The sequence below is a fragment of the Xiphophorus hellerii genome, chromosome 4 (assembly GCF_003331165.1).
Source record: "Xiphophorus hellerii strain 12219 chromosome 4, Xiphophorus_hellerii-4.1, whole genome shotgun sequence".
Lineage (NCBI taxonomy): Eukaryota > Metazoa > Chordata > Actinopteri > Cyprinodontiformes > Poeciliidae > Xiphophorus > Xiphophorus hellerii.
Window position 1 is genome coordinate 2,390,013 of NC_045675.1, and position 21,930 is coordinate 2,411,942.

The following is a 21,930-nucleotide window of genomic DNA, read 5'->3' on the forward strand; positions in this document are numbered from 1 at the left end:
TCCGGAGGCAACCAGCACTTTGACAGGCGCATTAAACGATTCAACGACTGCCCGCAGTGCTACAATCTGGCACCCAGTGGACAGATTGTACTACAGCAATTTTGCTATTTTTAATCAATCAATCAGATTCATTTATTTCTATAGCACATTTAATCTACAAGAAAGTTAAACGTTCTATATATATTTAAAAGCACAAATATACTAAGTAATAGAACATACAGTGAGTCAACAATCGAAACTTATAGTTTAGGATCTACGCATGCGCAGTTTGATCCAAAAATTATGCCCCGCCTCTTCCGTGACAACTCTCACACATTCAAAAAGAGTCTCGCTCTCACACATTCAAAAAGAGTCTGGCTCTCACACATTCATAAAGAGTGTCGCTCTCACACATTCATAAAACGAGTCTTAGTACTGTGTGTGTGTTCAACTTTAGTCTTGTGTATGTGAGAGATAAACGTCTGTGTGTGTGCGAGCTGTTAGCAGTGTATGTGTGCGAGAAAGTTAACGTTTGTGAATGTGCGAGCTGTTAGCAGTGTATGTGAGCGAGAAAGTTAACGTTTGTGAATGTGCGAGCTGTTAGTACAGTGTATGTGAGCGAGCTGATAGTAGTGTATGTGAGCGAGAAAGTTAACGTTTGTGTGTGTGTGTGTGACATTTTAGTAGTGTGTGTATACGCAATTTGAGTATTTTTTGAATGTGCGTGAGTAATTTTTGAGTATGCGTGGCTATTTTTTTGAGTATGCGAGAGTTTTTGGTAGTGTGTGAGAGACAAAGCGTAATTTTTTTGAGTATGCGAGGCTATTTTTTTGAGTATGCGAGAGTTTTTGGTAGTGTGTGAGGGACAAAACGTAATTTTTTGGAGTATGCGAGGCTATTTTTTTGGAGTATGCGTGAGTTTTTGGTAGTGTGTGAGAGACAAAACGTAATTTTTTGGAGTGTGCGTGGCTACTTTTTTGGAGTATGCGAGAGTTTTTGGTAGTGTGTGAGAGACAAAACGTAATTTTTTGGAGTGTGCGTGGCTACTTTTTTGGAGTATGCGAGAGTTTTTGGTAGTGTGTGAGAGACAAAACGTAAATTTTGTCCTAAACGGCCCCTCATACACAGCTGTGCATCTCTGCACAGCAGCAGAAGGTCTCCTTCGCTGCTGCCCGGGTCTAAACCCGGCGCAATCTTCTCAGCGCTCATGTTGCATTGAAAGGCGGGTCGGAAAAACAGCTTACGACGTGTTAACAACGATTAAACAGTTATAACGGCAGAAAAAAGCGACAGAAGGGGAAGTGCAGAAGCCTCTACTGCATCAAATCAAGATAGGAATAATATAAAGTTGGCCACTCTGAGGTAAAAATAAAGAACCATCCTCCGGTCCGGGGGGACACGCTGACTCTGTGGGTGGGCAGTGCCCCCCCAATGCCCACCTATGTCGCTGGGCCTGCGTTCAGCACAATTTTTTAAACTTCATTTTCCCTCATTCTTATACAATAATCTCAATATTTATTGAGAGTGAGGCTATAAATTCATATTGTGTAGATTTATTTATATATTTACATTTTATTTTGATATTTTTTGTTTTCTAACTAATAGAACAGAGTGGAAAAGAGGAGGCCAAGAAAAGTGAGAAACATGAGAAAAGAGAGACAGATAAAACAGAGGAACCAGGTGAGAAAGTTGCCAGGTTCAGAATATGTGTTTAATATGATTTAAAATTAACTTTTATTAAACTGGTCACTTTCAGCTCAATTTTTTGATCTCAATTTTCACTCATGCCTATGTAATCATCTTAATATTTATTGGGAATAAGACTCTATTTTTATATCATTTATAGATTTATATAAATGCAGTTTATTTTGATATTTTTTGTTTTCTAACTAGTAGAACTCAGTAAAAGAGAGGAGGCCAAGAAAAGTGAGAAACATGAGAAAAGTGAGACAGATAAAACAGAGGAACCAGGTGAGAAAGTTGCCAGGTTGTTTCAGTTGAGACAACAAAATGATTTCCATGTCAGGAGATTTCCTTAATGTGATTTTAAATTAAATATAATTCAACTTGTCACATTCAGCTCGATTTTTTAAACTTGTTTTTAACTCATTCCGATTTAATGATCTCAATATTTACTCAGTATAAGGCTTTATGTTGATGTTTTTTGTTTTCTAACTAATAGAACAGAGTGGAAAAGAGGAAACTAAGAAAAGTGAGAAAACAAAGGAACCAGGTGAGAAAGTTGCCAGGTTGTTTCAGTTGAGGCAACAAAATGATTGTCGAATCATTAGATTTCCTAATGTGATTTTAAATTAATTTTAATTCATGTAACTTATCACACTCAACTCAATTTCAATTTTTTGAGCTTGATTTTCACTCATTAGTATGTAATCATCTTAATATTTATTTGGAATAAGGCTCTATATTTATATCATTTATAGATTTATATAAATGCAGTTTATTTTGATATTTTTTGTTTTCTAACTAGTAGAACTCAGTAAAAGAGAGGTGGCCAAGAAAAGTGAGAAACATGAGAAAAGTGAGACAGATAAAACAGAGGAACCAGGTGAGAAAGTTGCCAGGTTGTTTCAGTTGAGACAACAAAATGATTTCCATGTCAGGAAATTTCCTTAATGTGATTTTAAATTAAATATAATTCAACTTGTCACATTCAGCTCGATTGTTTTAACTTGATTTTAACTCACTCCGATACATTGATTTCAATATTTACTCAGTATAAGGCTTTATGTTGATATTTTTTTTTTTCTAACTAATAGAACAGAGTGGAAAAGAGGAAACTAAGAAAAGTGAGAAAACAAAGGAACCAGGTGAGAAAGTTGCCAGGTTGTTTCAGTTGAGGCAACAAATGATTATCGAATCAGGAGATTTCCTAATGTGATTTTAAATTCATTTTAATTCACGTAACTTATCACACTCAGCTCAATTTCAATTTTTTGAGCTTGATTTTCACTCATTAGTATGTAATCATCTTAATATTTGCTGAGAATAATTCTTTCTATTGCTTTTATTCATAGATTTATAAATACACTGTATTTTGATATATTTTTGTTTTCTAACTAGTACAACTAGGGAAAAACGAGATGGTGGCCAAGAAAAGTGAGAAACATGAGAAAAGTGAGAAACATGAGAAAAGAGAGACAGATAAAACAGAGGAACCAGGTGAGAAAGTTGCCAGGTTGTTTCAGTTGAGACAACAAAATGATTTTCATGTCAGGAGATTTCCTTAATGTGATTTTAAATTCATTTTAATTCATGTAACTTGTCACATTCACCATGTTTATTAGTACATAATAAATAATAAGGATGTAAACAGTGACATGTATAAAATGTTGAGTATTTATATTCACATTTGCATAAACATTAGCTCATACGATGCAAAAATCTAAGGATCTGATGTTTCCAATCTCAGAAGTTTATTTCTTTAAATGCAAAATCAATCTACTTAGCAATATTAACAATAATCAAGTAAAAGACAATAGTACAGAGCAGTAAAACTACTAATGTAAGTTACCTGTTTCCCCCTAAAAGTTACTCAAGTGAATGAAACCTGTACTACCCACTTTGAACATGGACAACATCAGTAGCCTGTACTTGTTAACAAGCTTAATGTGACATATTGGCTTTAGCTAGACATCATTAAGCTAACATTACCTGCTGCATCCAACAGCTTTAATCAACTCACTCGGTTAGTTTGGGGAAAAAACTGCAAAGTTCTTTGCATTTGCTGGTTTGCTGACATGATTCTAGCACACAGCTGTGCATCTCTGCACAGCAGCAGAAGGTCTCCTTCGCTGCTGCCCGGGTCTAAACCCGGCGCAATCTTCTCAGCGCTCATGTTGCATTGAAAGGCGGGTCGGAAAAACAGCTTACGACGTGTTAACAACGATTAAACAGTTGTAACGGCAGAAAAAAGCGACAGAAGGGGAAGTGCAGAAGCCTCTACTGCATCAAATCAAGATAGGAATAATATAAAGTTGGCCACTCTGAGGTAAAAATAAAGAACCATCCTCCGGTCCGGGGGGACACGCTGACTCTGTGGGTGGGCAGTGCCCCCCCAATGCCCACCCATGTCGCTGGGCCTGCGTTCAGCACAATTTTTAAACTTCATTTTCCCTCATTCTTATACAATAATCTCAATATTTATTGAGAATAAGGCTATAGATTCATATTGTGTAGATTTATTTATATATTTATATTTTATTTTGATATTTTTTGTTTTCTAACTAATAGAACAGAGTGGAAAAGAGGAGGCCAAGAAAAGTGAGAAACATGAGAAAAGAGAGACAGATAAAACAGAGGAACCAGGTGAGAAAGTTGCCAGGTTCAGAATATGTGTTTAATATGATTTAAAATTAACTTTTATTAAACTGGTCACTTTCAGCTCAATTTTTTGATCTCAATTTTCACTCATGCCTATGTAATCATCTTAATATTTATTGGGAATAAGACTCTATTTTTATATCATTTATAGATTTATATAAATGCAGTTTATTTTGATATTTTTGTTTTCTAACTAGTAGAACTCAGTAAAAGAGAGGAGGCCAAGAAAAGTGAGAAACATGAGAAAAGTGAGACAGATAAAACAGAGGAACCAGGTGAGAAAGTTGCCAGGTTGTTTCAGTTGAGACAACAAAATGATTTCCATGTCAGGAGATTTCCTTAATGTGATTTTAAATTAAATATAATTCAACTTGTCACATTCAGCTCGATTTTTTAAACTTGATTTTAACTCACTCCGATGCATTGATTTCAATATTTACTCAGTATAAGGCTTTATGTTGATGTTTTTTGTTTTCTAACTAATAGAACAGAGTGGAAAAGAGGAAACTAAGAAAAGTGAGAAAACAAAGGAACCAGGTGAGAAAGTTGCCAGGTTGTTTCAGTTGAGACAACAAAATGATTATCGAATCAGGAGATTTCCTAATGTGATTTTAAATTCATTTTAATTCATGTAACTTATCACACTCAGCTCAATTTCAATTTTTTGAGCTTGATTTTCACTCATTAGTATGTAATCATCTTAATATTTGCTGAGAATAATTCTTTCTATTGCTTTTATTCATAGATTTATAAATACACTGTATTTTGATATATTTTTGTTTTCTAACTAGTAGAACTAGGGAAAAACGAGATGGTGGCCAAGAAAAGTGAGAAACACGAGAAAAGTGAGAAAACAAAGGAACCAGGTGAGAAAGTTGCCAGGTTGTTTCAGTTGAGGCAACAAAATGATTGTCGAATCATTAGATTTCCTAATGTGATTTTAAATTAATTTTAATTCATGTAACTTATCACACTCAACTCAATTTCAATTTTTTGAGCTTGATTTTCACTCATTAGTATGTAATCATCTTAATATTTATTGGGAATAAGACTCTATATTTGTATCATTTATAGATTTATATAAATGCAGTTTATTTTGATATTTTTTGTTTTCTAACTAGTAGAACTCAGTAAAAGAGAGGTGGCCAAGAAAAGTGAGAAACATGAGAAAAGTGAGACAGATAAAACAGAGGAACCAGGTGAGAAAGTTGCCAGGTTGTTTCAGTTGAGAGAACAAAATGATTTCCATGTCAGGAAATTTCCTTAATGTGATTTTAAATTAAATATAATTCAACTTGTCACATTCAGCTCGATTGTTTTAACTTGATTTTAACTCACTCCGATACATTGATTTCAATATTTACTCAGTATAAGGCTTTATGTTGATGTTTTTTTTTCTAATAGAACAGAGTGGAAAAGAGGAAACTAAGAAAAGTGAGAAAACAAAGGAACCAGGTGAGAAAGTTGCCAGGTTGTTTCAGTTGAGGCAACAAAATGATTATCCAAACAGGAGATTTCCTAATGTGATTTTAAATTCATTTTAATTCATGTAACTTGTCACATTCACCATGTTTATTAGTACATAATAAATAATAAGGATGTAAACAGTGACATGTATAAAATGTTGAGTATTTATATTCACATTTGCATAAACATTAGCTCATACGATGCAAAAATCTAAGGATCTGATGTTTCCAATCTCAGAAGTTTATTTCTTTAAATGCAAAATCAATCTACTTAGCAATATTAACAATAATCAAGTAAAAGACAATAGTACAGAGCAGTAAAACTACTAATGTAAGTTACCTGTTTCCCCCTAAAAGTTACTCAAGTGAATGAAACCTGTACTACCCACTTTGAACATGGACAACATCAGTAGCCTGTACTTGTTAACAAGCTTAATGTGACATATTGGCTTTAGCTAGACATCATTAAGCTAACATTACCTGCTGCATCCAACAGCTTTAATCAACTCACTCGGTTAGTTTGGGGAAAAAACTGCAAAGTTCTTTGCATTTGCTGGTTTGCTGACATGATTCTAGCACACAGCTGTGCATCTCTGCACAGCAGCAGAAGGTCTCCTTCGCTGCTGCCCGGGTCTAAACCCGGCGCAATCTTCTCAGCGCTCATGTTGCATTGAAAGGCGGGTCGGAAAAACAGCTTACGACGTGTTAACAACGATTAAACAGTTGTAACGGCAGAAAAAAGCGACAGAAGGGGAAGTGCAGAAGCCTCTACTGCATCAAATCAAGATAGGAATAATATAAAGTTGGCCACTCTGAGGTAAAAATAAAGAACCATCCTCCGGTCCGGGGGGACACGCTGACTCTGTGGGTGGGCAGTGCCCCCCCAATGCCCACCCATGTCGCTGGGCCTGCGTTCAGCACAATTTTTAAACTTCATTTTCCCTCATTCTTATACAATAATCTCAATATTTATTGAGAATAAGGCTATAGATTCATATTGTGTAGATTTATTTATATATTTATATTTTATTTTGATATTTTTTGTTTTCTAACTAATAGAACAGAGTGGAAAAGAGGAGGCCAAGAAAAGTGAGAAACATGAGAAAAGAGAGACAGATAAAACAGAGGAACCAGGTGAGAAAGTTGCCAGGTTGTTTCAGTTGAGGCAACAAAATGATTATCGAATCAGGAGATTTCCTAATGTGATTTTAAATTAATTTTAATTCATGTAACTTATCACACTCAACTCAATTTCAATTTTTTGAGCTTGATTTTCACTCGTTAGTACGTAATCATCTCAATATTTATTTGGAATAAGGCTCTATATTTATATCATTTATAGATTTATATAAATGCAGTTTATTTTGATATTTTTGTTTTCTAACTAGTAGAACTCAGTAAAAGAGAGGAGGCCAAGAAAAGTGAGAAACATGAGAAAAGAGAGACAGATAAAACAGAGGAACCAGGTGAGAAAGTTGCCAGGTTGTTTCAGTTGAGGCAACAAAATGATTTTCATGTCAGGAGATTTCCTTAATGTGATTTTAAATTAAATCTAATTCAACTTGTCACATTCAGCTCGATTTTTTAAACTTGTTTTTAACTCATTCCGATTTAATGATCTCAATATTTACTCAGTATAAGGCTTTATGTTGATATTGTGCATGGATTTTTGTGTATACACACTTTATGTTGTTATTTTTATTTTGTATCTAGTAGAACAGAGTGGAAACGAGGAAACTAAGAAAAGTGAGAAAAGTGAGACAGATAAAACAGAGGACTCAGGTGAGAAAGTTTCCAAGTGAATAATTTTTATATCAGGAGAGTTTGCATTGTTTTAACTTCAGTTTTTATTGTGAAATCCAGATTTAAAATGTATTGGTTGTTTATTAGCTTGTTTTCTTAGGCTTTTTATGAAATCCAGTTATTAATTGCAGCATATTTTCTGATAATCAGAAGATGGTGGAAATGCTGAAGATGAAAATAGAAAGAAAGACAGTGCACCAGAAGATGAAGATCCTGGTGAGAAATAGAACAGTGACGACAAACTTGCCTGTTTGTATGTGGAGTTATTGTAGACATCATAGGAGATTGTCAGTGTCCATATTGGAAGGATTTCTGAAATATTTGGGAGAGTGGAGAGCAGCAGAATATCCAGATGAGTCGTACATACACCACAGGTGAGAGACGGGTAAGAACAGGTAAATTAAATCATACTTCTGCAAAGCAGTTACATGAATCCTTCGCCACCAGGTGGCAGTGTGGGCAAACCGGTTCAGTTTTTATTGTTACTTGGTTATTTTATATTTTCTGGGGTTTTTGTGCCTCTTATCATAACTTGAAAGTTGTAGATTTTTTTTTTTGACCTACCAAATGGAGTTAATTACTGCCAAGTGATGCCTATTAAGTTGTTCTTGTATGTTATTATCACCCTTATTGTAAGTAGTTGTAATACTTGTTATCCCTACAATTCATTTTTTAAATTAATGATGCGTCATTTGAAAGTTCAGGGTTCGTACAGTTGTTTGAAAGCCTTGAAAATGCAATTAGGTGTTTTCAAGGTTTGGAAAGTGCTGGAAAAGACTTTGGAGAGACTTCTCTATAAAGTCCTTGTTCCAGCTGTGCAGTTTTGTAAAAATCTAATGTTTGATTAAAACCCTAAATTTGGAAAACATTATTTACAGTTAAAACCAGATATTTTCATGCACACAATAAATAGACACATTTTTTCTTGCTGTCTGAAGTTAAATCAGACTAAACCAAAATTTTCCATGCCTTTGTGACTCCCTATGCAAACTTACATCAACTTTTAAAATGTTTTTTATTCACTAGTCCATAAAATATTACATTCATTTAGCATAAATGCTGCCAAGTAGCTTCTGATTTTAGAAAAACAGGAGTTTGGATAATATATTATGACTTTATTACAAGATAATACAATATTTTCATTTTTGATGATCGGAAAATATATAATTTCTTCTTTCTCATCTTATTTCCAAAGTTCTTATGATTTTTTGCAGCTTTGTCCGGTTCTTTTGGTCTTTTTCTTGTCAGAAATTTTTCCATCTCTTGTTAGAGGATCAAAGCAGTTTGATGGATCAGAAAATGAGCATCAGAAATAACATTTAAACCAACTAGAACATTTCTGAAGAAATTTAAACGAGGCCTGCCAAAGTGTGCCCGTCAGTTGGAACCCAATGTTCTGATGCTAAAGATTAGCATCAATGCTAAAGAAAACTACAACGTAGTCAATAGCATGTGGAGAATCACAAGCATGTTGATTAACATGGACTTACTCCGTTTGGTATGCAAACCTTAGTGCAAAGCTAAAATTAGCCAAACTGCTAGTGTTAGCCTAAATGCTAGCAGTGGCATGTGGGACATCACTAGCATGCTGTCTTACTTGGAAACAGTAAGACTCCAAGTAAGACTGAATGGAGCCTACTTGCTCCATTCAGTATGCTAAACATAGCTAATAAATAAAAGAAATAGCTAAAATGCTTCTTTTGGACAAAGGCTAATGTACCTCACTCACAGTAATAGCACAGATGAGTGAGAAGTGGTGTGTGCTGAGCTCTGAAATGTTTGACTATGGGATGGAAATGAATGAATGGGAGCCTGGGGCTTTTATTTTGAAATCTTCTGTAAGCTTCATTTCAAAAAGCCATACAAATGCTATGTGCAACAGCGGTTGGGTTATACCAGTCATATAAAACCCAAAACAGTAATTACATCCAGTTTAGCATATTAAGGCTTTTATTTTGTAGGGTATCTGTGGGTTTTATTTTGAAAGTCCATTGAGGCTGTCAGTTTAAGGACATATTACTTCCTTTGGTCTTCTGCCATTTTGCCTGTTCTAAGTGTTCCGCTAAGATGGCGGCTCTGTAGTTCTGACCTTCAGCTCCGCCCTCCCCAGTGTTCTGTTGCTATGGTAACCAATCCTCTGAAAACTGTCATGTGTGAGTGAGACACAGAGGGACAGACAGGATTCAGTTAATCTCTCTTTCTGACACAAAACAGTTGGAATTTGTTTTGATTTGAATTTGGCTCGTTTTTCGCTAATTACGTCGCCATGGTTACTCGAAATGTGGGACTGTGCCGAGTCACTAACGTTTGCCCGTTTGCTTGATCTTCTTCATCCCTGAACAAACATCTCTGATGTTGTTCCTCTGCACTTTCTTCTCTAGATTCTTCTCTTTGCTGTCGCTAATCTTAACTTTGATTAAGATTAGGATTCTGTATAATCCTCAATAACTAATTTCTTTTATTTGGCAGTTCCTTTAGCTCACTGGTGGGTGACCCAGGTTTTATTATTATCTCAGTGTTTTGGTGGGGATGTTGTCACAGAAGTTTATAGGGTCCGTCACACACTCGGTTGTATTATTAAACTTTATTCTCATAAATTTGGCTTCTTTTATACGATAATAATTTCATATTATTATGATTTTCTTTTACGGTGGTACGACTTTCCGTAATATTGTGACTTTAATTATGTTTCATGGCTTTTTTTCATATTATTTCTACAATATTCTTATAATATGACTTTATGTTGTATGACTTTATTCTTAAATTAATATGATTTTTTTTCTCATAATGTTTCGACTTACTGTCATACAACTTTATTCAGATATTATAACTTAATTTTCCTGACTTTTTTCTCACAATATTGTGATTATTGTTTCTTATATTTTCTTGCAATATTATAACTTTTCTTGCAATATAACTTTATTTTCATCTCTTTTTTTTTTTACCATGGCTCTAATGCTAATAGGAAATAGGAATATATGATGGAAAACTACATTTTTCTGTACTCAGGTTATTTTAGTCTGATATTAAAATCTGTCTGATGCTCTGAAACATTTAAGCCTGACAAAAAAAGGTAAGAAAGATGAATATAAAATAAAGCAATCATTGTCTTATTGTTGAGCTATTATGATTTTTAATCCCGATCAGCTTTGCTTTCTTGTATTCGTTTAAATTTGGTCTTGATCAGTTGTTCTCCAGGCTTTTTGGAGTCTGGATCTTTAGATTTAAACCTGACATATTGCCCAGCCCAACACTTTCCACCATCTTCCTCCACTTACAGACAGATTTGTGAAGACATCTGGTCTCCATTTGTGCATGTATTTATCAGACATGCTTCAAAAGAGGAGAAAACGTAAAGATCCAAATAAATTCCCATTAAAACCAACCATTCGCTGAGTTGTGACTGCAGTGCTGCGGTTGTCCAGTAGGTGTCAGCGTGGGACTGTGCCGACTCGCCTCCATCCTCCTGATTGTCTCACCGTTGGTCTTTGTCATCCATCTTGTTGCACCTCGTTTTCAGGAATGGAAGGAATCAAACTAATTCAGCCTGCTCTTCCACATTTTAAAGAGTTAGTGCTTGTTTTTCTGTAGCAACTTGGTCAGGATACCTGAGTGTTGTCGTTTGGCTTTAACTGTGTGAAGGAAAGCCGAGGCTTGAATTTTCTTTACTTTTTCGTTATTTATTCTTTGAGTTTTAATGGTTTCATGTCACTTCCTCATCTGAAGATGTTCCACTGACAGCCATGAGCAAAACATCTTCAAACATTTTGCATGTTTTACCTGAAACCTGAAACCAGGACATCCTTCTGATTCTCGAACCACTCATTCGTTTAGGTTCATTTACTTTTCCCCAAGCACATTAGGAAAGCCCAGGGAATTGCACAACATGATACATGTGAGCTGTTTTGGTTCATGGGCACTCTAGTGATTTTTTTATTTATTTTATTTTTTTTATTTCCTCAGAGTTGTTGTCTATGCCGGCAGTAAAACGATTTTCTGTGTCGTTTGCAAAGCATCCGACTAATGGTACGTCTGCTTCTTTCAAGTATTTCTCCACTGCACCTCCCTTTGTCTCGCATGCCTTCAAACTTTTAGTTTTTTTCTACTTTGGATAATTTTTTTTTTTTATTCCACATGGGCCTCCAGCATTTTCAGGTTTCCGTTAGTTTGTTGTTTTTCTACCAAATTTTTCTTTAATTCATCCGCTTTGGACTCTTATTTTTCTAACACTGACATTCTCTGTCTAACCAGGGTTCCCACTAATCCTTCATTTTAAGCCTTATGAACAAACGTTGGGAATGTCAACATATTTTCCAAAGGTTGTTACAGAAGAATTTTAATATAACTGGTAACATTTTCTTAACCGTCTGTTCCATGCCATGCAGAAATCATCCTGTTGCTCATTCTTGCTCTAACTGGGAACGTTTTTCCCGCCTAGTTGTAGTTAGTTCCTTGTTATGGTTTCCCATGGTTCCTGAGGCATGAACCAGGATTATTTAAGGTGTTGTCACACCTGATAGTCTAGATAAACTCAGTTTTATTAGGAACCAGCGTTGCAACATTTATTATATTTCCAGGTGCTGTGGTTCTCTTTCTCTCTTCTCTGAGCCAGAACAATCAAACTACTTGAGCAACCTGTTCCTTTCCTGGCCTGTGGGGGCGCTGCACCAAGAACCATTGAAGGAAACGACACAAAAACCTCTAAAGAAGACACTGAATCCAACTTCCTTCTTCAGGAAATGTAAACAAAAATGGAGTGGTGTCAGATTTTAGCAGTTGGACGATTTCTATTTTGTCTTTGGCTTAATATCACGAGTCATTTCTCCCGCTAGCGGTAGCGTAGTGCATTTGTTTTGGTTGTATTTACCCAGAATGCCCTGAGCTGTAGTCTGCCTCCTACTTATGAAACAGTCTCCGGACCGCTTGGTGTTCACATTTGCACCAGAGTTCACTTCAATCAAACCTAGTCCGAGGTTTGAATTTGAATGCGCATCAGAGTTCACATTCAACCGAATTGGACTTTCTAATCAAACAAACCGGAGTTTGATTAAAGTTACTGAACTGGGCTGGTGTGAATGCACTCTTAATGTGTTTTCTGTTGGACTAAAGCAAATAAATAATGGAATAAGGTATGCTTTTTAAGGGGGAGGCCAATTAATTTAAGCAGAATTAGGTTTTCTATATGATGGAAATAAGCCGTTTGTTTTATAAAGTTTGGAGGTGATGTTTGCTGTGAACAGGTTCTGAAATACATTTAATCCCCCTGAAATGTAACATATTTTGACTTCAAACTAAACACTAATAGTTTTTACAGAACTCTACTTTACAGAAGATTGTTATATCGCCACAAAAATGTATAAATATAGAAAAACTAACACGCATGCTTTGCAAGACACAGAGTTTTGTGCTACTTTTGCCGCTTTGCTTTCCAAAGTGTTGATTTTTGACTACAGTAATAATCGTTATTTGAAGATGCCTTTCAAGTTCATTTTTAACTGATGCAAAATTTGAACTGCAAACTCTAGCAGTTTGTTGTGCATCCATGTGAAAACAGGAAATCTCATGGGTGAACATGTGCGAGGTTAGGATGAACAGTGACCAAGATGTTGTTGTTTTTGGAGATTTTTAGCCTAGCATTGCTTTAGCCATGCTCAGGATGCTTTTTTTAAATTTTATGTTATTACAACAGCATCACCCCTAGTGGTGCAGCTTAGATGTTGCATGCATGACAAGACATTTAGTAGAGCATATAATAGGCTGCTCAGCTAAAAATCAGCTAACATTATCATTAGTTTATTAAAAATTTAACTCAACCTCTGAAAAGGGCAAAAATACTGAAATATTTAGATTGCCACTTCTTGTTATTGGCAAGTGAATTTGCATATTAGTTAAATATCTAGCTCTGAGTTAAATATTAGCTTCAAACTAAATGTTTAGTTAATTAGAAAAATATTTAGTTTAGAGCTAAATGTTTAGCTTCAGATCTAAATATTTAGTTGACATAGAAAGTCACTTGCCAATAACTGGAAGTTGACTGCCACCATAAAAGGCGGTTTTATTTTGGTAGTCCACTTTCGGTTATTGGCAAGTAAATTGGGATATTAGCTAAACATTAGGTTGAAGCCAAATATTTAGCTTGCTAATTAAATATTTAGTTTGATATTTATTCAATTCAAAAATACTTTATTGATCCCAAAGGGAAATTACATGTTGTCGTAACTCATATTAATTTAGACAAATTCTTCAACTAAATATGTAAATAACTAAATGAATAGCAAGCTTAAAATATGACTTTCCTAAATTAACCCCCATTTTTTTCCTCTTACGACGGGCTAAATAAACCGAGACGTTGCTGTCGTGTCATTTCATACAGCAAATTTTGGCATTTGAAGAAAATTACAATTTTTCTTACAGCTTTAGTGTGACTTTTTCTTCACTTTCTGTCGTTTGAAAACACATTTCATAACATTTTTATTGTGTCTTGACACAGAATAAAATATGCAGTAACTTTAATGTATTGGTGTGAATGGAAATAAAAGCCAGTTTAAGAATTTTAAGCATGACTATCTTCTTCATTTTAACTCTGGTAAAATCTTATAAAAATATGTAAAACAAATAAAATTTGAATATTTTTTCACAGTTTCCATGATTTTAAATCACAGTTATTACTCATGACCCTCAGGTGGGAACCCTGTTTTACATCCTGCATACACCTGATCTGTTACCATCGCCTGATCAGTCATTGTTCAGCAGCGTGCGTCTGTGTGTGTTTGCATGTAATTACATTGAACACACACTTGTTTCCATTAGGCCTGTCGCAATAAGCAATAAGTCAATTAATTGCATGATCTATTAAAATGAACTCAATAATTTCCATTGGCATAATTTATTGTATTTCTCTATCTGTCAAAAACTGGATGATAAAAGTTTTCAGTCTGCTGCTTTGGTCTCAACTAAACCTTTTTAAAAGAATAGTTTTGTATACAGAGATTATAAGTCATTTAATTTGATGTTTTTGTTGATTTATGTTGGACATTTAAAGAGTTTTTCAGTTTCAGTGAGTTTATTGATCTTTAAGAATATGTTCTTACATTTTTATTATGCCATTAACATTATATTACTTGAAAATGGTCTCAGAACTACGATATTATTGCTTATTGCAATAACTTGTGGGACAATTTATCGTCCAGCAGAATTTATTGTGACAGGCCTAGTTGCCATGACGATTTAAAGCAACATGCCATTATTTAACCCTTCTCCTCTGCTCTCTGTCCTTTTTCTCTGCCCAGACCGGTTGAATCTGTAATCCTCAGACAGGGGAAGGGTTAAAGGTCAACCCGTTTGCTCTTCTCATGCTTCTCTGTGTCGTTGCTTTGGGAAAATCCAGATTTAGAGCAGAGTGCAACTATGCCCTCTTATTCATGCTCCACTTGGTAATTTCTTGGTTCCGCTCGACGGGTTGGGGACTGTTGTTCGTTATTAGACAAAGTAATTGCTGTATTTTGTTTTTGGTGGTTTTGTCAGTTGTTTAGTCCCTCTGCAGCTGATAAACCCTGAAATTGTCCTGTTGTCACTGACGTGTCATTCACTGCAGGGACACAAGACGACTCGTCCACCGTCGCATCGTCTGCGTCCCGCTTGTGCAGTTGGACAGGTACAGCCCTGACCGGTTCTGCTGCTGGTTTGTGCTGGTATTAACACGTCCACGGGTCGTGTGTCATTAACCGGGTGGCGTCAGGCAGTCTGTTGATGTTTTAACAACCCTGGGGGAAGTTTGGGCTTCACTGGTTCCCGTAGCTGCTGCTCCGTCTCTTGCTCCTTCGCGGTTCTCGTTGTCCGTCGTCGGGTCGCTCGGTTCTGTCCAGAGGCTGCAGAGGAGCAACGTGTCGTTTCTGTGCCTTGCCTTCAGCTTCACTGACACGCTGGGGACTTCCTGGATGATTTGCTGCTTCTTCTGATTGTTGGCTGTTGCTGCCGTTGATGAGAGCACATCCCTCACACACATGGTGCACCACACTAAGGTTGGGCGATGTGCAACGCTTTTCCAACCGATACCCGTCCGTACAACAAATGACAATGGCCGATATGTTCACACAAGACATTTGGACTTTTTATTTGGATGGAACAATTTAAATGGACACAAAAGTCCAAAAATGTGTCAAGTAGTTGCCAAAAACTACAACAGTTTCATCTGGATAAAAGATGAGAGCCATAAGTTGCAACCAAAGTGGTTCGGCGCTTACGCATTTTCAGCAAAGGACTCAAATAGGGATGCACCGAGCCACTTTTTTCACTTCTGATTCCAATACGATTCTGATTTGATCTTTGGACTTTTTTATTTGGGTGGAACACTTTAAACATACAAATGTGTATCAAGGTATAAACAACATAAGCAAGGCTTCTCTTCTCCAATACTGATTTGGAAGTGAAAAGTGAATACTGGTTTAAAAAGTTTTGTGCTGAATTACAAATTTATGTGATAACTGCACCAGTGCAGCAGTTTTAAACACACCAACAGCTTCACAAGGCTGGTCAAACGGGTAAAAGCAACTTTAATTTGTTCAGTCAGTGCAATTAAGAGTAGAACAGCCAATGTAAAATAAAAATAAAGAATGGCGTTGCTCAGAGCACGGAGCATAGAATTAGACTACATAGATCCACCCTCATGGATCAGGCACATTGTCACAATTCCCAATCTAGATTTTTTTTTTTCAATATTGAGACACAATCACCAGATGCTGCATCTCTGTCGACCAGCTCTGAAAAGCTTTTTACCAGCAGAAATATGACTAAATGCTGTTAAACAGGGTTACAAACTGTTTAAAATAATTAAAAATAGTTAAAAACGATTAAATACCATCAAACACCGTTAAATGGAAAATGCATTAAAATCGTTTGATTTTACAAATAAGCGCATTTTCTGAACTCGTCTTCAGCACCGCCTGGTAACATTAACCACCTGCACATCGGTAAATCCAAGAGACGTAAACATGATTGTTTTTCTTATTAAAGCATTTCTGAGCTTTCTCCAGAAAAAATAGTTTTTTCCTTTTTTCTTCTTGTTCTAATTCTGTCTAATTTCCATACATATTTATTTTGAACATTCCAAATTGCTCTAAAAAGGACTTAAAATTAAAGTTAACATTTCTGAAAAATATTTTACATATTTGTTGAATCTGTCACCATAAGTTCCAGTACGAGACGGATCTTCCGTGAAAAAATTAAGCTCCTCTGCCGTTTCCAATCTGAGCTACTACAACCGATTCAGACCAAAAACAACCAATCACAGCGAGGAGGCGGGTCTTGGTGATGTCAATCACAATCTTTTGTTGCGCTGCTCATTCTCCCTGCCCTTCGCCCCGTTGCTCTCTGCTACGCTGCAGCTAGCACGGACGCTGACGGCGGATAAATGGTTCTTTAACGGCGAGTTGTTTCCTGCCAGTAGCACATTTAGCAGCGCGTACATGCAATCGGTGCATCCCTAAAAACACGCAGTGTATTCACTGAAGCTCTTCAGGAAAAAACAGAGAAAAAAGCAGAAATACATTTTTTTATCTTTAATGTAACGAGTTTTTCACGTTAAATGACTAACGGCTGCTTCCCGTGGATAAATTCGCCCAACCTTACACACGCCTCCTTCCTCCTGTCTCATCTGTCGTACCTCAGACCTTCTCTCCCCCTCAGCATCAAACCTTGTGTGTCCTCTGTTCCCCCCACTGCTCTGTCCACTCGCTCTCCCTCTTCTTCCTCAGAGTCCGTGGAGGAACACCATGTGGCCCAGTTGTTGAGGTTTTTATCCACCGACCTCAGCTCGGGCCGCCGCCAGCTCTCTCTGGACCACGCTCTGGCCCACCACCTCCACCAGTGCTCCTACCACCTGCGCCTCTTCCGAAACTGGCTCATCTCCGGCCAGGACCCCCTAGAGTGCCTCCACGGTCAGCCCCAGGCCCCGCCCTCCTCCTGCTCCCCCAGCCTCTGATTAACCTCTGGTTTCGTTGGGACTGTGCTTGCTCTGTGGTTGACCCCTGTTGCTTCGCCTCCTGGTGTTTCTGCATGCCTGCCTGTTTCTGCTGCTGGCTGCGGCGGCCTGAGCAACTCAGCCGCAAGTCTCAGCAACTTCAACTCTGCCGCCATGTTACCACACAAATTACTGATTTTACTATAATCGCCTTGAAAATACCGACGTATGAATTATTTCTCAAAATAAGGAAACTTTACAACCATCTTATTCTTCATAAATATCAAATATGTAGAAATTTCCATCTGAGGATTAAAAATTCCTTAAATATTTTCACTCAAACATGACTATAAAAATATATATTATTTTATATTAAAAAGTTATACTTTATTATACTGACATTATATCAAATTATGTAATATTAAACTGTTAAATTATGTTAAATGATAATATATTTAATAAAATTAACTTATAAAAAATAGTTTGATCCAAACATGACTATAAACATATATATTATGTTAAATTATATGATATTAAACTGTTATATTAGGTTATATTTTATTATTTTATCTTTTATTATAGGAATTTATATCAAATTATGTTATATTAAAATGCTCAATTATATTATTACATTGTTATTATATTATAGTAAGTTATACTATACTAAATTGTATTAAATGTTATACATGAAATCATATTATATCAAATTATTTTATATTAAAATGTTAAATTACATTATGTGAAATTATAAATTATGTTCAGTTATATTAGGTTGAATTGTGATATTAATTTGTACTTTATAAAGTTATTATATTAAATTATATATTATATTTTTATTACATTTTATAAAACTGAGATTATATATTTGTTATATTTTGTTATATGACAACTGAGTAGACAGTTGTTACATACTTCAAATTATATTAATATATGAAGTTTTGTTCTATGAAATTATTAAATTTTATTATATTAAATTGTTATATTAAATTATATTTACAAAATGTTATATTATGTTAAAATATATTGAATTTTAAATTATTTTTACTTTTATATATGAAATTATATTAGATTAAATTATGTATTAAATAGTTGTTTTATTCTACATGATATTAAATTATGTTAAATTGCATTATAGTATATAATATAAAATTATTTTGTATCTTAAAAGATACTTTTATGTTATTAACATAATGTTTTAAGCCATGTTATATTAAATTGTTATGCCAGATTATATTTTTTTAGCTTATATAAATTCCAAATATGCAAATTTTTTCATCCGGTGGTTACAATTACCTTAAATATTATTAGAATTATAGTTTTTATCTAAATATGAACATTAAGAATAATATATAATTTAACATTAAATAAAGTAGAAAAAGCACAAACAAGCTAATTTAATAGAAATAAATTTTTAATCAATGGTTGTACTTGGATTTATTTAGATTTAATCAGCTAAATTCAGGTTGATTTATTTATAAAATGTAATTTAACAAGGATTATATTACGCGGATTATGTTTGCAGTGTAACCAAACTGTGACAAACTCATTGTCTAAAATATTAACCATTTGACTGGAATATTCAAATGTTCCTCAAATTGCATCTAAAACCATCTTTAAAAACAGAAAAATATTTATTCCTCCAGATTTTCTTGATTGTTTTCAGGTTTTTAAAGGTTTTCTTTGTACTTTATTTACTTATTTCTGTTCAAGCACCAGCCAGATTTTTTAAATCTGTGTAACTGGAACCAAAGAATCGTTCAAGGATGCAGAAACTTGCAAAAGTATTCACACCCTTTGATTATTTTTCACATTGTGTGACCTTTCAGCCAGACACTTGTGTGGATTTTGTAGAAAGTGGAAGATTTTCTTTCTAAATAAAAGCCTTAGAAGTTTGATGTGCATTTATACTTGGCCCCCATTATTCTGATACGCATAAATAAAACCCAGAGAAGCCTGTGAGTCTCTGTATAAAACCAGAGATGTTCACTGTGGTTTATTGTCCTTCCTTATTCTGGTTTGTTTATGTTGACTGCGGATCCAAACAAATTCTGGAGCGGTTTCATTTATGGTGTGCTAGCTGTACGCTGAGTTTGAGCCAAATGGCTTTCCGTATGTGTTGCATTGTGGGATGCAGTAAAATAAACTTTGTAAAATAAAATAAGTTTAAAGCAGGGTTTGGACAACAAGATCCCCTTTTTCTTTTTAATTCACTTAATTAGTATTATGCATTGCTTTGTTTTTATTTGTTTCCTTGTTGCAATGTGACAAAATGCGAAAATCTTCAAATGGGAATGAATACTTTTATGACCATCTGTAAGGAGCCTCCTAACCTCCAGGATTAGTCCAGGTTTCTCCTGATTCATGCAGGAAGGCGTGTGATTCTCACAAATAGCCGTTTCTTCATCTCAACATTTCGCCATCTGGGCTTTTCTCTGATATAATTTCTTCCAAATATTGTTGATTTTGATTGATGTGTTGGCTTTACAGAAATTACTTGTTTTACCCAAAACCAGTAATGGGCGCCGCTAACTAACACAATAGTTATGCTAAACTCTAAAGCATTTTTCATAGATGTTCGCTCTGCTAATGCTGAAGCACTACACCAACACTGTATTTGACTTAAACTAACACTATAGCACAATATATACACAGTATCAAAAGCTAATGCTGAAGTGCTACACCAACATGGTATTTAGCAGTAGCTAACGTTAAAGCACCATAACTATATTGTATTTAAGCTAATGCTAAAGCACTATAGCAACACACTAGTGGATGCTAAACCTAAAGAGCTACACCAACATGGTACAGTATTTACTAGATGCTATTGCCAAAATTACACCAATATTGTATTTAGCGGTAACTAATGCTAATGCGTTAACTTCAGTTCCTTATATACTGTATTTATGTTTCTCTATCGTCTGTGTTTTGTTTTTATTCTTGTGTAGTTCTTTTTTTCCCCAAATCACTTTTCAACTAAAGCGATTTGGGGAAAAGAGGAAACGGAAATGATGTGTAAACAGTATACACCCACTTCAAAATAAGAGCATGGATATAAACGTCTGACTATTTGGTCAATAACCAAAACTTCAACACAAACGTCAAACATTATTCAACTGAAAGTTTACAAAACATCCAAGTAAATTGGCGCTTGAGAATTTATTTATGCACAGGAAGAAAAGCGCGCTAAACGTTTTCAAAGTGAACTAAAGCGCAAATCAAATAATTAGCTCAGCTATTAGCGCATTAGTAGAAGATAGCTGAATAGCAGACAGCAGGAATACCGATCTAACATTGGAACTAACATAACAAAATGACCAACATTCAGGTCTAAACAAGCTTAATAAATGAACAGAAACTGTGTCTTTATATCAAAGCAGCCTGATGAAGTAAAACAATCAACTTTCAGATTTGAATTGGACCCAAATCTGGAGTATTTGTTTCTAATTTCAGTTTTATTTGGAGCATTTTGGTACTTTTTCACTAAAACGTTTATTTACTGAGTTTATTTTCCTCATAATGTTGAATTTTAAGCAACATAAAGAGAAGGTGGAGCGTAAAAATCGTCTATTGTGAGCATGTTGGTACACAGTGCGTAGCGTCATACTGCAGCGGGTTGTGCTTTACGGATGTAAACATGCCTGAATGACGGCGCACGAGTCTGCAAGTTCCCGGTCCGGATTCGGTCAGGAACCGGACCTACAGCTCGACGCGTTGGTTCCTCTGTCCTGTCCCTAACCAGCATGCGACTCCTGCTTGTTTGCTGTCTCTGTGGCGAACACCGGCCTAGTTAAAGCACCGTCCTCTCAGGTTGTTCCAGCTGCGGTTTGATGAACGGCTCTGGTTGTGAACTAACCAGCTTGGGGAGCGTGTTGTCGCAGGAACAGGGACTCATACAAACGGTGGATGTTTATGTTTTTTTGGTTGGGGCGGTTTCTGCTTGCTTTTGCAAACATATGGAGACCTGTTAGCTGTGTCCCGTTTTCTGGGCGTTCAGCATGGTTTTTTTGCAACTTGCCTGTGTGGAAACAAACAGAACGGGACGGCTGGAGGTCGCAGACCGCTAGACAGGTTCCCGCAGCACCGTGTCGGGGGGTTTGGGTGGGAGCCTTTTGGTGATGGACGTCACTGTTTTCCTGCGGTGTCGGGGTTTAAGCTGATGCGCCCGCGGGTGCCATGTGTCTCCTCTGCCGCAGGCTTCGAAGGATGCTCCATGGTGCCCTCCATCTACCCGCTGGAGACGCTGCACAACTCGCTGTCGCTCAGGCAGGTCAACGAGTTCCTCACCAGAGTCTGCGAGAGCGCCGGGGATACGCACACCAGGACCTCCAGAGGTCAGGAAACCTCGCTGTTCTTTTCCAAAACGGTAGCAGTAACTTCCTTAAG

At 35.9% G+C, this 21,930-nt stretch overlaps 1 protein-coding gene across 28 annotated transcripts in view; it reads left to right on the forward strand.

Annotated features, from left to right (window-relative positions):
• Positions 1-21,930, forward strand: part of ppip5k1a (diphosphoinositol pentakisphosphate kinase 1a) — a 62,271-nt gene that overhangs the window by 37,634 nt on the left and 2,707 nt on the right. For 5 of the 28 annotated variants that reach the window (XM_032560684.1, XM_032560683.1, XM_032560685.1 and 2 more), the window contains one exon: positions 21,741-21,878. In XM_032560684.1, the coding sequence (XP_032416575.1) occupies positions 21,741-21,878 (138 nt within the window). The other 23 variants (XM_032560681.1, XM_032560689.1, XM_032560692.1 and 20 more) reach the window with 18 other exon arrangements.